The sequence below is a fragment of the Ictalurus punctatus genome, chromosome 22 (genome assembly GCF_001660625.3).
Source record: "Ictalurus punctatus breed USDA103 chromosome 22, Coco_2.0, whole genome shotgun sequence".
In the NCBI taxonomy this organism is placed as follows: Eukaryota; Metazoa; Chordata; class Actinopteri; order Siluriformes; family Ictaluridae; genus Ictalurus; species Ictalurus punctatus.
In genome coordinates this window covers 14,432,973-14,447,342 of record NC_030437.2, presented here as the reverse complement: position 1 = coordinate 14,447,342, position 14,370 = coordinate 14,432,973, and the positions used below count along the sequence as shown (strand labels likewise).

The window sequence follows — 14,370 nt, the reverse complement described above, 5'->3', positions numbered from 1 at the left end:
TTAATGCACATCACAGATGAGACACAATTAGTAAAGGTCATGTTTCACTGTTTGAAACTAGTTTGAACATGTTTGGAGCAGGGAATTTTGTACAGTGTGCATGTAAATAGACTTTTTCATGTTCAGAGACACATAGGTACAGGTCTCACCTCTTTTCTGCATGAAGCTGAAGAGATCATCAAGAAATTCTTTTCTTTTTACGTCATCGTCGAGCTCATACAACTGTAACAAACAGGAAAAAACACATAAGGCTTTTTAATGCACAGATGTATTGTTTTTGTGTTTTTGTGATACACTTGTTGAACGTATATAGATTTTTTCATGTGATAGTTAATAGTTTGTACTGGGAATTTTTATGAACGAGAAACTCTTTCATTTCTATTGTAGGATTCTACATGGAACCTTCAAGAGCTTCCCGGAAGAACAAACTGAAGTAGACTTTAGGTGCTTGATTAAATCTTTTTTTTTCTGCTAAGACTATAACTGTAACCTTTGAACTATAGGTACGACGCAATGACAGACTTAAATATAAAGTGGCTGTGGCCTAACCCTTTAAACTTGAAGTGGGTGTGGCCTAACCAGAATGGGTTTTTAAATAAATGTATATGAACCCTACCACTCTGCTCCCAGAAGTACTGGAATGTTCATAATGGGTTTCAATAAAAAATGTCAACTGGACTGTTTATTTATTTATTTATGTCTTAAAAAAAATAAAATAAATAAAAACCCAATTGAATACACTTTTAGTTCCAAGGTCTAACACTACAAAATGTGGGAAAGGCAGGTCAATACTTATGTAAGGCACTGTATACAGTATGTATGGCTTTTAATTAGATTGTCAATTAACAATGCAACAGATTGTCAGTGTACTGTGTCATAATCTGAAATCATATTAAATTATGTGCACAAAACACTGATTTCCAAAATTTTGAGACATTGCTTAGCCTCTTAAATTCCTACCCCCATGACACTAAAGATGTTTTACGTGACTTTCCCTCAGTATTGGCATCCATTATGTCCCACAATTCTGCCCTATTCACCAAACGGTCACCGAGTCGAAGGATTTCTTTAAAAGCTGCATCCTGAAAGAGTGGACTGTAACCTGATGGAAATACACTGCTCAGCCTTCGCTTTCAATAAGTCCCAGTCCATGTTACCGGGAGTGCAGGTCGATAGATGAAAACAGAAGGATGACCTTTGAAAACAGCAGGGCACATGGAATGAGGCCCCAGAGATAATAACTGATCATTTTGAAGTGTATTAGCTGTCACCAATCTTAAAGGACCAATGCAATCAATGTCTTCGAGAGATACCTTTCAAAGGTGAGGAGAAATAATCAAAGAATGGGTCTTTTTTGGAATATGTAAGCAAAGTCCAATACGTCTTTGCAGAAAGATATCTATTCATCAAGCTTTTGTCTATTCATCGAGTGTTCATGTAGAAAACAATAGAGTTTTCCAGTAATCTGTGCTTGACAAGTCTCAGGTACAAAGTGTACCACCCAAAATCCTGCATGTCTTGTTGCCAGTGAATAAAAAATATTTTTGGAGCAAATACTGATTGAAACACAAGTCTGGTAACAATGATTTCTACACTTACAACACAAAGAATATTACTGCATTTAATTGAACATTGCAGTAAAAACAAAAGAAAAACAATGTACAAACAATATTCCCAAGCATCTTATTGTTTATCTTGTAAATAAGAAAAAAAAAGACCTACACGACATTACTCATATGAGCTGTATGAACGTTAGAGCCAACGTAGTGAGTTATACATTATTAAGGATGGAGGTGATGTTACAGTGACTCTGTTTTTGAGGACAGCAGTTGGCTAGAGATGAAGTAATTAAGCAACAAGCTTTCAATCCATATGTCATAATATGTTAGACCGCAATACCCACAACATTGCTTTAAATATTAACCAGAGGAATATATTGTACATTAGGCTTCTGCTTCCTCTTTTCAGTACCTCATCTCGTTTATAAGTCTCGCTTAATACACGCACAAACAATAAGTATGATTACAATTTTTTTTTTTTTAGAAGATATGCTACTTTTTTTATTATTATACTCCTGTAATATTACACTGAAATGATAAAAACTGAGGAAAAGGAAAAAATAATAAGATGTATGTTCTTTATACAAGAATTCAGAAAAGGTCGAGTTTAGAGTCAGTGCCTTAACAATACCAATAAACACCGATGTCAAATTTTAAATGTACACAGAACACATAAGGAGCGGTTGTATAAGTAATGCTTGAGGGCAGCAGGCCGTGATGTGTGAGCTGATCTGGACCGAGTGAGCCCCATTGTGTCTCGGCATGTGTGTATTTAGAAACTAAAAGGCTTTTAAATTATTCCTCCCAATCGTCTTTGTCATGGGTTGCTCACTATGTCAATCTCCTCCAGCTCAAAAGTATGTGGTCGTGCTCAGACTTGACCTTGAATGGCTGCTTGTGCTGGCAGAAAATGTGCATGGAAAGGAAATTAGAGCATTCAGAATGTACAGGTTATTTATTTGTAGTAAAACATTAACTTAAGTAGGATTTAGACGGATCGTGTTCTGCTGTTTTGAAGGTGCTAGCAAATTTGGGTGTATTATCTGTTATATGTTTGCCTTCAGTGATGTGAAATAAACTGTATGAGTATTTTTTTCTTTTTACATTTGTATTTTTCTTATTGCATTTAAATCTCACTACACGCTCATATGAGGTTTTTTTGTTTCAGTCTCTGCAGGATTTCAGTAGAGGGAGCTCTTTACAATACAATTTTGTTTCTTTTGGAAAACTGATTCATACTGTACAGCCAGATACCAGGATCCAGATATCTATCAGGAGTAGAACAAATTCTTTATAATATCCCCACATCATGGGGCTTGCACAAGTTCATACTGTAGTTCAGACTTCATATTTTTAAATATATAGGTGACTGAGAAAAGTATCTGCGTATCATTGTTGTGCGTAGATTTGTTTTTGCCCGTCAAAATCTCCTCATAAAGCTGATATGACTTTGCACTAAGTTCAAGTAAACCTTCAGGCGGTCAGAGCCCATCCTGGAATATATCAAAATGGAGCCTGGTCACTCAACACAGACGGGCTTGTTCACCTAAATGCCTGGAAATGCCTTTAATTCCACCAACGACCACCCCAGTTTGGACAAGTTGCAACACGCAGGCTTGTCCAAATGTTCATCCCTATGCACTTTTAAGTCCAAAACATCTCCAAAATCACAGCTATACTGTTTAACTCAGTATTGTTCACCATCACTGTTTTTGTTCTTCCCTAGTAACTGTATATATAGTTAATTAAAACGATAGAGTAATCAATATTACTCTATTTGGCTGTTCACATCATTATTATGGAACAAACTATAACAGGCATTTCTCATACAGAATAATCTAGTCTAATCTAAATTAAGTACTTCACAAAAATGATGCAATTTATGTCTTGACCTTAATCATAACAGCACTACTTTCGCCCAATCAATCACAATGAAAAAAACAAAACTTTTTTGGCTTCAATTTTTTAATTATTTTTTTTTTATTTCTACCATCATCACTGTAATTGCCCCATAACAGTGCAGCTTCCTAACCATGATTTTGTTTTTCAAACATAAATGCTCTTATCTTTGTCTACATCACTTTCTTTGAAGTAGCTGAATAAGTGATCTGCACCGCATGCTTCTGGGCTGTAATATAACTATGAGCATTTAAAATTCTGTCCAGTACGCTATTAGATAATTACTGGTATTTCCGGTTGAATGGTATTGGCTTTTTCATGAAAAAACACTCTGAAGTGTTAAATCTGGACTGGAAATCTGTTAGAAAATTCAATGCCATATATTGTTAACTCCTTTAAACCTAATTATCCTACATATCAAAATTCTCCTTTTGTGTCTTTTTCGTAGTCATATTCTCTTCAATATTATAATGGATGCAGGATCTGAAGGGATCTGAATATATTATATTATCATCAAGCTTATACAGAAAGACCAGTGAGTTGTATTTCATCAGTATGTTTATAGTGACAAAAACAACAATAACCTAAAAAGACATGCCTGATATTCCTGTGAACAGCCATCGACTCCTGATTTTGTGATCCACAACATTCCAAAGGTGGTCTATGAGATTAAAGGTCACAAAAGATCTGTCTTATCATGGGATTTCTATTGAGTAAGATTGATTACCCTGGATTTCTTATGTGAATATTTATGAATTTGCGAACACAAGAGCTTACATTCTTTCTGAACAGGTGATTCCGTCATATAGGGTTTCTCAAGGGTTTGGATGGTTAACTTTTCTAGCTTTCTAAAGATCTTCTTGTCAAAAAGCTTTATTGAAACAGAAACTCTCTGTTCTGGTTTACCTGCCTAAAGAGGGACAAACTGACGAACCATTCATTTTGGATATTACTGGATATATTTGGATATATTATAGATTGAATAGATCTTTTAATTTCTTTAAGAGACTATAATAATAATGACCATCGCCTTTTCTTTTTATCTTTAATCTTCCTAAAAGTGATTAAACTTAGTATCACATAGACCTTTTTAACTAAAAATGCTGCACATCACCTTTTATTTAATAACTGCACTGCACAAGATGTGCTGTATTACTGGTTGTATGGCTTAATACCTGTAATTATAGTTTCCTCATTCCTAAACAAAGAATGTGTTTTTTTTCCAGCAGTACAATTTTACAAAACCGTTCCAGTCAGTCCTCTTCAGCCTGATTGCTAATGAGCATCATTTGTGAACAGCAGCCAAGAGGAAAAAAGCTGTGACAGCAGAATCAATATCGCAGCCATACCTTCTGAATACGCTTCGTGTGGGGCGCTCTGTATATGTGTGTGGTGTGTGTCTCACTGAGTTAGATCTTCTGGGAAACTGCTGGCCTAGGCGTGCGTGTGTGTGTGTGTGTGTGTGTGTGTGTGTGTGTGGGTGTGTGTGAGCAGCTCTGGTGTAAGGGGGCAAGAGTTAATTAGAGAACAACACGCCTGGTCATGCTGGCACTGCTCCAACTGGCTGAAAGCCAGCTCTACTCCAATTCTTACACACATTTACACACAGACACAGACACACACACACATGCCTTGCTACTAGCACCGTGCTGACATAATGAGATAGCTACACAAATATGAAGTGCTTGTCTCGGCTCCTCCGCATAGGATTTGCCCATGTACTTCAGCTGATGGACTGGATTAAGTGGCAGTGAGCTGACCATGTATTGGCATGTCTAAGTGTTATTTTACTGGTGCTTCACACCATGTGCTGTTTTTTTTTTTTCATTTTCATACTACAGGGGCTGGATATTTACTTACAAATACTGTAAACAAGTAGCTTTAATTTATATAGCATCATTTTACAATAATATTCCATATTGTAAATTTACAATAAATGACATTAATATTGCGCAGCATTGTGCAGTTAATTCCAGTAAATTACGAGAATTAAGTTTCTTGCCTCATTTGTGTTGATGCTGAGCTGGACATTTTACTGAGATACTAGGTGGTCTGTAAGTGCAAATCCCATTTACAAACCAAAAAACAACACCCTATATACCGCACCCCCCCCCAAAAAAAAAACAAAACAAAAAAACAACAACAACAACAACAAAAAACAACAACACAAAAACGCAAAAGCAAACCAGAAACATCTACATTAACTCAACACATAGGTCCTTATTAAACAACACATGTTACCGATTCGGCACTAGGACAGGAAAAACAATTACACTTTTTCAGTCTATTATCTAGTTAGCCTAGCGAAAATTATTTAATGCAAAGGTATTCATATTATGACAGTGCAGAATAATTATTTCTTGTAAATATCTCAGCTTCCTTTAGGCAGGTTTTTGTTCACATACTCATAATAATTTTTTTCCGTTAATATTGATGAGTTTCTGATTTTACCGTCGCATTTTCAGATCTATTGTTGTGTATAGGCTAACGTTACATAGTTCAAGAGTTAGCCAGGGTACAATGTATGCTAGTGCTAGTTTTAAATCTGAATATTAATTAGATGCGAGGTGAAGCTAAGTACAGTTTTACAGTTAAAGATATAGTAGCTTGTAATTTTTGCAGTGGTGTACTGGCAACCTATTTTTTTTTTTTACATTTAAGTAATATAATTGTATACAATTTGACACAGACCCAAGTTTGTACATGTCCTAAAATAGATTTATATACCTGCCAGTGTTATGGTTCAACCATGTGGCACGACACACATGTGTAAGATCACATTGCAACACAACACAACCATTGGACAACAACAGCAACAAAAAAGTTTCGAATATTAATGTCAACTGGAGGTCTTTAACAGTGCTGATGCTTTATGTCCAACATGAATCACTCTAAAATGACCACCAAATATGTTTTCTCCAATGTAGTGCTTTATGTCATTAAATATCCCTTGGCACAGAGACACTGTGTTCTGTCTGCTGGTGAAAACTGATCTCCTTTAACCCTGCATGGTGTTTCAGAATAAAACAGAGCACTGATTTATGGCTACTTTTATAACCATTGTTTATCTTTCATTTGTAAACCTACCCAAAACAGTACCAATCATGGTCATGGTCCAAATTCAAAATAAAAAAAAAATTAGTGGGAGCTAGTAAGAATGAAACAAACGGAAATCCACAATTTTCCATTCTAATGTATTTCATTAACATGTACACTGAGCTACAAAGACAGTCGTCAGAGCTCTAATGTAAGCGAGCCTGAAAGTGTCAAAACACAACCTTATGTCAACAAAAATCTATGTCACTTAACTCAGGCATTGTCAGCTTGGTATGAACATTGACAAAACGGTCTTTATGACAGCTGAGATCTACTAGAATAAGCCTGTATAAGTGTTTACGTAGGTTTATATCAGTGGTCATGGCATGTCTTATGTAGCCTTATGAACACTGCCTTTAAGTAAAGTATAACTGTCCCTGTAATGATCAGTATAAAATCTTGGTTTGCTAAACTTTGAAAACAACCTGACCTTTTTTTTTTCTTCTTTTTTTTAAAACCATGTTTGTTTGTGTTCATGGTTGTATTCTGCATGATTAATCAGTATCAGTCACATAGAAGACATGGTGTTTCTACACGAGTGTGAAATGCTTATCTATTATGAATAGTTTGTTAGAAGAACACACAAGAATGAGAACAAACAGGTCCACCTCCATCTTTTCATACGACGTGAGATATTTGCTACTAAAACGCTATCTCCAAATACTTCTGCTTAAACGTGCGTTTTACCCTGTCTCTAGAGCTACACTGATACACATATGGTTCTCATAAACTGACTTTACCTTTAGCTGTGTTAAGGTTTAATGTAAATCAGATTCCAGAGGTTAGACTCCAGTTTAACCTCATTCAATAAAAAAAGAAGAAGAAGAAGAAGAAGGGGGAAAAAAAGAAAGTAGGTAATTTGACAAAAACGAGACACTTTAATAGCATGTCCCTGTAGCATAATTTAAGGATTAGACCTTAAACTACACAGCACTTTCATTTCACTGTTTAATTAAGGTTAAAAAAAAAAAAAAACAGCAAATCTGTCAGGGCCACTCAGGCGGTACTGTGTATTGCAGACCATTCATTCATGTTTACTATAGTTCAGCATTACATGGAATGATGCATCCAGCATATTACAATGCATTCCTGTATTCCTTAAAGCAATAAAGCTGCTTTTTTGTATTAGTTTCCATATTGACCTCAGCTAATGGTTAACTACAGTTGTGAATTTCAGGTCAGAATTTCTACATGGTTATAGGTGAAAATCTAACCTTTGATTAATAATTCTTTTAGTTACACTCTTATAGTTTAAATGGCCGTACCAACAAATGTAATAAATGAATCCACATAAATGCCACATACAGTGTGTGGACTTTAACCTTTAAACACTACATTATATAGGTCTTATCAACTTTGCCCTTTAAGGGGCTATAAGACCTGCAGACACAGGTGCTAAACACAGACGTCTATCAAGCACTAGTATTAGACAGGGTTAATGATCCTTTCTTCTTACTAAAGGAAAATAGAAAATAAGCATCCATACACCATAAAGCCATAAACTTTACTGAACCATTTAGAAATGAAACCTGTGAGAGGCTAGAAAACCTGAATAGCAGAGAGTACAATGGTTTATTGTTTATTATGATGTAATTTAGCCTAGAAAAAACTATCCAAAAAAATGTTGGTAATCAAAATTCACAATTATTGGAGATAACAGTATTCTCTAAAATTAAATATATCAAGGACAATATGCCTGTCTCAACTTCTGTCCGGTTTTTGTCTCAAATTTACTGTCCCAACTTATTGGTGTCAAATGTTAAATGCAAAGATTCAGGCATGTGGGTGGATCTACGCTCATCAACTGAGTTCTAAAAATCTTTAAAAATTTGAATGTGAACAGATCATGTACTATGTCTGGAAAGGTTAAAGGTTAGCAAACACCTAAGCTCTCCCACGCACCATTATCCCCCTCCCACACACACACACACAATTATTACCAGCCTTCAAACTTCTCCAGTACAGCCTCAGCTCCCTTAATCTTCACCACTTCAAAGCCACACGCCCTCTGGCCTTATAGTACATACTCAAAGCCACATCAATTCATTTTTGCCAAATCTCTCTTCTTATTGTCTCTTTTCGCCTTTTATCATGGTGGATTCCTTGCCTCATGTCAGCTCTTGCCCCTTCCTCAGAATTAACGATCCAAATTTATCGTAGGCTCTTGTGAAACTAAGCTTACAACATACAAGCCTTCAATTACCTATAGATAGAGAAATCTATCTATCTTCTTATTAGACAAGAAGGCCTATTTCATGCTATATCATCTCTCTTTTGCTTAATTTGATTTAAAAAGAAGTCTAGACAGCCCAGTGATCATCTCCTGAAAACAATTAATATTACATTGACTTTGGAGGTAGCTATAATGGATGGAGTTTGTCATATCAGTAGGAGACAAACTGGGGGGAAAAAACAGTGAAACGTTTGATGATGATGCAAAGTTGTGAAAATATGGACACGATATGTACAAGCTAATTACTTTGCTACAAAATAACCCAAGGTGATCGTTACAGTCAGTTTATACTACAAAATTGCATAAGGAAATATAATGTAAAGGGACATGTCCATTTGCATATGTATAGATAGTAAACCTGGCTTCCATAGGATGTTCTTGTGGGCTTTAAGGGTCATTTCTTTTGAAAAATGACTACATGCAAAAATGGTCGCTGAACCTCCTTTGCCAAAAAGACATACACTGCCCTTGCACACTGTAGAGTAGTATTTAAAACAATAGTTGCTTTACCTTTTTAAAAAACAAGACAAAACAGTGTTTATGATCTATCCTGGGATAATGATCATACCGACTTTATGATTGCTGTTTTAAAATTACACTTAGATTAGCTTTTAAGTATAGAGATATGAGGAAAATAACAGAGTCATTGAAGAAGGCAGGCCTATAAGAAAATGCAGCGTATCACATGAAAATGTCAATCAATAATCACCTTATGATGTCTTAAATAGGCTCAAAGCCTGAAGGGAGGATTGGGACATATGGCATGATGGCAGGGTTGATATATTGACTCCCCCCTGTTGCCCATTATTAATTTATGGAAAAGAAGATTTATCAGTGGAGATTAAAATGATTTTTTGGCTGCAGTATGAGCGAGTAAGTTAGTGATGAGGGCGTTCCTCAACCAGAAATTATTAGGAGAAAACTAGTGCTCTGTATTTATAATAATGTGGCCTGATGTAGATTTCAAGGTCCTCGTGGGAAATGGGCTGCTGTTTCTTGTGGTGGTGGTAGTGGTGAATGTCTGTGTGTGTCTTGATAACACACAAATAAAGAAGAGGAAGCTGCTTCTACATTCGTTACTCCGCAATGGAACGGGCATATCAAGAGCAACAAAAAGAAAATAGACACTGTTACTGTCTGTTAATGTAAACTGTATTATTTATTTTATTCATAAGCAGTTATTGAATCACAGTCAAGTGACAAGGAATATTGCCTAATCGCAGTAGTACTAATTTAATCATATACACAGGTTCATAAGAATGTAGCCCAGCAGCAAACATGAGAAGTGTGAGCATGTTACCATAAAAGACCTCAGACCTTACACCCATCAACAGTCTCCAGTGACAACACAAGGAACTAATGTGAAGAATGTCACATTGCAAATTTGCCAGCAAGCATTTTACAATCAAAACTGTGTGCCTGCTGTGTGTATATGTTAGTGTAACTATGTTATGTGGTCTAAATCAGTGACTGGAGGCAAGTACATTTTTAAAGAATATGTACTTTTTTACGGGGTGGCTTGGTACAAGGTGGGAAAAAGTACCCAGCCAGGTCCATTTTCAAACCAGAGAAAAGGTGGAGTGAATTTAATATGCTATCTATACACAGATATGGATAACTGGTGTGTGCGTGTGTGTATGTATTTATGTATATGTCTATATGCATACACACACCTGACAATTTACCCAAACACACTATATAAATATATATAAAATATATGAACCAGGGAGCTTGGGAACAACACTACGGTGCACTAACCACTGGGCTGCATGTGAGGGTTAGCAGTGACTGTGTGAGCAGTGGCCATACAAGTGTCATTAAAAATATATCAAATATTGTATATGGTATGGAGATTTAGCTTAGCTAACAGACCAAACTAGCTCTAGGGAAGTGGTGTTGGTAAGGGCATCTATCTACATATACTGTACTACAATATAGGCAAAGTGATCATTGTATCATATCCAAATGTTGTTAACACCCTTTTGGACAGTGGAACATTTCTCTTAACAACAGTATACACTATTTAATTATTAAGCTATTTTATTTTCTCTCTACTACCTTCTCCATTTAGCTGGTGCCTGACTGGACCCCCTCCCCCATCATGCTGTAATTGTATGATGTTTACCCTCACAGCCCAAGGCTGTGTCTCTAATTATCCCCACATGAAAACTGGAATGTCCAGCACTGTCATTAAGAAAAAAGCTAACGTCCAAAGCCCAGCCGACAGTGTAAACAGGTGTGTTGGTTATGTCCCAAGCCTCATGTTTTCTCATGGTTTATTTTTGGGTCAGTGGCTAAAAGGGATAGTTTTCTAAATCTTGCTATAAATGGTGAATAATGCGTGGTGCAGTGTTATAATTATTAGAATCTGGTACACACTAGTATATATATTTTTCTTAATACCATCTATGGTATCTTTACATCCATATTAATTTATTACATAATCACAAATTCGAGATTAATTGTTACATATAAAAAATATCCATAAGAATTGGTTAAATAACTAGAAATCAATGCACTATTGCTTTTTAATTACATTTCTATATGAATTATGAACTATCTGTAGCTATGTTTTTGTCATTCCACACAGTAATATACATGTTGCAGCCTGGGAAAACCCTCCACATGGTAGCAATTTGAAATTTTCTACTAGTTTCCTGAGTTGAGAATCTCTTGATTTCTCTTTTGCATTTATCTCAACCACAAGTAAAATTAGCGCATTTTAAAATCTGGTAACTCCCAAAAGTAAAAAGGAAGAAAATTACTTCTAAAGATTTCTGCTTAATACCACTGAAATGCACCAACACACAGCGAATACAACTGCTATATAATGATTTCATCTCATCTCAATTTAGCATGTAATAAATAAAATATACAAATAATAAATATAGCCATGAAAAATGTCTATCTTTTTCACCACTTAATTCATTGATAACAGCTGGTTTTTTTTTTTCAAAGCTGATCTTTGCAAGACACCTACATAATATTAGAAAGTTAATTAAAAACTTTAATTAAAAAAATTAACATAATTTGGGGGAAATATATGTATTTATTTATTTTAAGTTGAGGTGTCAAAACATATTATAGGCAGATGACAAGAGTATATTATTAATCTTCATAGTTTTTTAATTTATTTATTTTGATACAGTATATACCTTAGTGTCCAGTTACCTATTTTTGAATTTCAGTAATATGATTATAACACATTTTTTATAGTATAAAAAGAAAACAGGAGACTATTGTTCAGTTTTTTTAAAATGCATAGTATGTGCATTATTACACTGCTGTTCCACTATCCAAAGATGTTAATCATTATTATATGCATGCCAATTAATCCTCATCTAAAATTTGACACAAAATTGTTACAGACCTACACTTTTAACCAGTTCTACAAACATTTCACAGAAGATAAGAAATCTATTGTAGCACATCAGTTTGTTGCCTTTCCAGATGAACGTGTGCAAGGCAAGCTAACATGCCCAGGCTGATTCTACAATGTGTGTCAGAGACGAACAAAGCACACAAATGTTTAATGCACAAACATTACAAGGCCCTCAGTCAGCGGAGTGGGGCCACAGTCAGAGAACAGTGCAAATGCAATCTCAGCAGGAGCGATAAAAGGCCACAACAATGAATGCGCTTGTGCACGCCACTGTGGAAACTGCTCCATAATTCGCTTTTGCTGACGGTTACAGGTTTGATAAGAATTCATTTGAGGTTTAGTACTGGTACAGCTCATTTTCACATGACCGAATCTAGTCAATTCAGATGAGGTTTCTATCATGTGTACGTGTTAGTGTAACTCAATGGGATCTCATTTGAATGAGGTTATGTGTACAGACTAAATCAAGGTAGTTACATGACAGCACATCTTACAGATTCTAGCTTACCTCTCTGACTGAATAAGCGTCATTACACCACTGGTATTGCTATTGTTCTTAAAGTATATAAATGACTAACTACCAAGAACACTTATGTTAATCAGTAACTGGAATAAACCATTACGCATTTGATATTAAGATGCTGCTCCATGTAAGCCAGCTGTAAAAGAACACTTGTCTGTACTCAGTGTTTCTTTATTGTCCTGTTGTCCGTGCAGACTATTTTCTGTCCTGGATTAATGTTTAGGAGTTAAAGCTAAATGAAAAGCATGTGGTGTCTGGTCAAGTACGGAAAATGTGCAGTTCGTCTTAATGGGCTTCCCAGAATGGTGAGGACGATAAAATAAGTTACCTAAAGCTAAGCTATTATAACTTTTTAGTATAATAGGTAGAGTACTTCTGTTTTTCCTTGGCTTTTTAAAGTTCTTAAATTTTGCTGAATATATTCAAATTATTAGAAAACCTTTTAGCAAACAAACAAACAACCAAGTAAAACACACACACACACACACACACACACACACACACACACACACACACACACAAACACACACACACATTTTATGCCCGCTGACAAAGTAAAGGTTAATCTAGCTAGTCAATATGAACATTACCATTCAATGTATTATTAACAACAAATGTCAGGCAAAATTTATGCATTTTGTATAAAAGTGTGGAAATCAAGAATTGTTAGCCTCATCATGAGTACTTAGACATTTCATAAAATCTATGAATGGAACTGACCAGGTTCTTTACTTCAGACACAGGGTCACGCTGAAGTTCACAGACGTCACAACCTATGCACTGCACTTTGTTTTGTAAATTTCAGCACTTAAGTCATGAACTTCAGGAACACTACACCCAAATAACTACCAAAAACTGTACATGGCAAAGAACGATCTGTGGTCCGTATTTCTGATTACTCAGGAGACTTTGTGCATGAAGTGTGAAGATTAACTGAAAAACCACTTATATTTTCCAACATCTACATCACAAGCAGTTCAGCTACAGTAAGTAAAACCATGATAGCAGTAATTAGCTTTCTATAATGGCTGTGAAATGAAGAAGTGGGAAGCGAAGTGTCATCACAGTGTCTTCACATCTTTAGTTTCGGATGGTGTTAAAAGATTGGCATTTTTGTGGTCAGTCATTAGCAGATATATGATAGTATAATGCATGGTAGGCTTTCTTTTCAAGCAAGTGCAAAAGTAAAAACGATGCATTTCAGTTTACCAACTCCAAAATACTTGTGTAGCATCAGCTAAACAGCTTGCTAGTGTAATAATGCAGCCGGTCAGTGTTATAAAAGTACTGATGATATCTCAGAAAAAGGGTCCTGTGTGTCATAAATGTCACCATATTGACATTATGTTAAGAATAAAAGATGACAGTGTGCTGTTATGGGAAAATAATCCAGAACAAAGTGGTGCGGCATTAACTCAAAAGATTACTTTATAACAGCACATCTTGGTGTTTTATTTCTTTTATGTTGCAGTAATTTGCCAATTATTATAATAATGTATTCATTAATGACCTACACATCACATTTTTATTAATCTGTTATTATACAGTAGTTACATTTAGTGGTGTGGAATATTGGGAAAACTAGCTCCTATTATCACAGCAATAAGCATTTCCATCACCAGCCTCTCTTCTCTCTCTCTCATGTTACGAAGAAACCGGAAAGCCCTCTGTCCCCACT

The 14,370-nt window shown here is 35.5% G+C and overlaps 1 protein-coding gene across 2 annotated transcripts in view; it reads right to left on the bottom strand.

Moving 5' to 3' along the window:
* Positions 1-14,370, bottom strand: part of arid3c (AT rich interactive domain 3C (BRIGHT-like)) — a 64,183-nt gene that overhangs the window by 27,165 nt on the left and 22,648 nt on the right. For both annotated transcript variants that reach the window (XM_017452408.3, XM_017452409.3), the window contains one exon: positions 150-222. In XM_017452408.3, the coding sequence (XP_017307897.1) occupies positions 150-222 (73 nt within the window). The remainder of the gene's footprint in view (positions 1-149; positions 223-14,370) is intronic.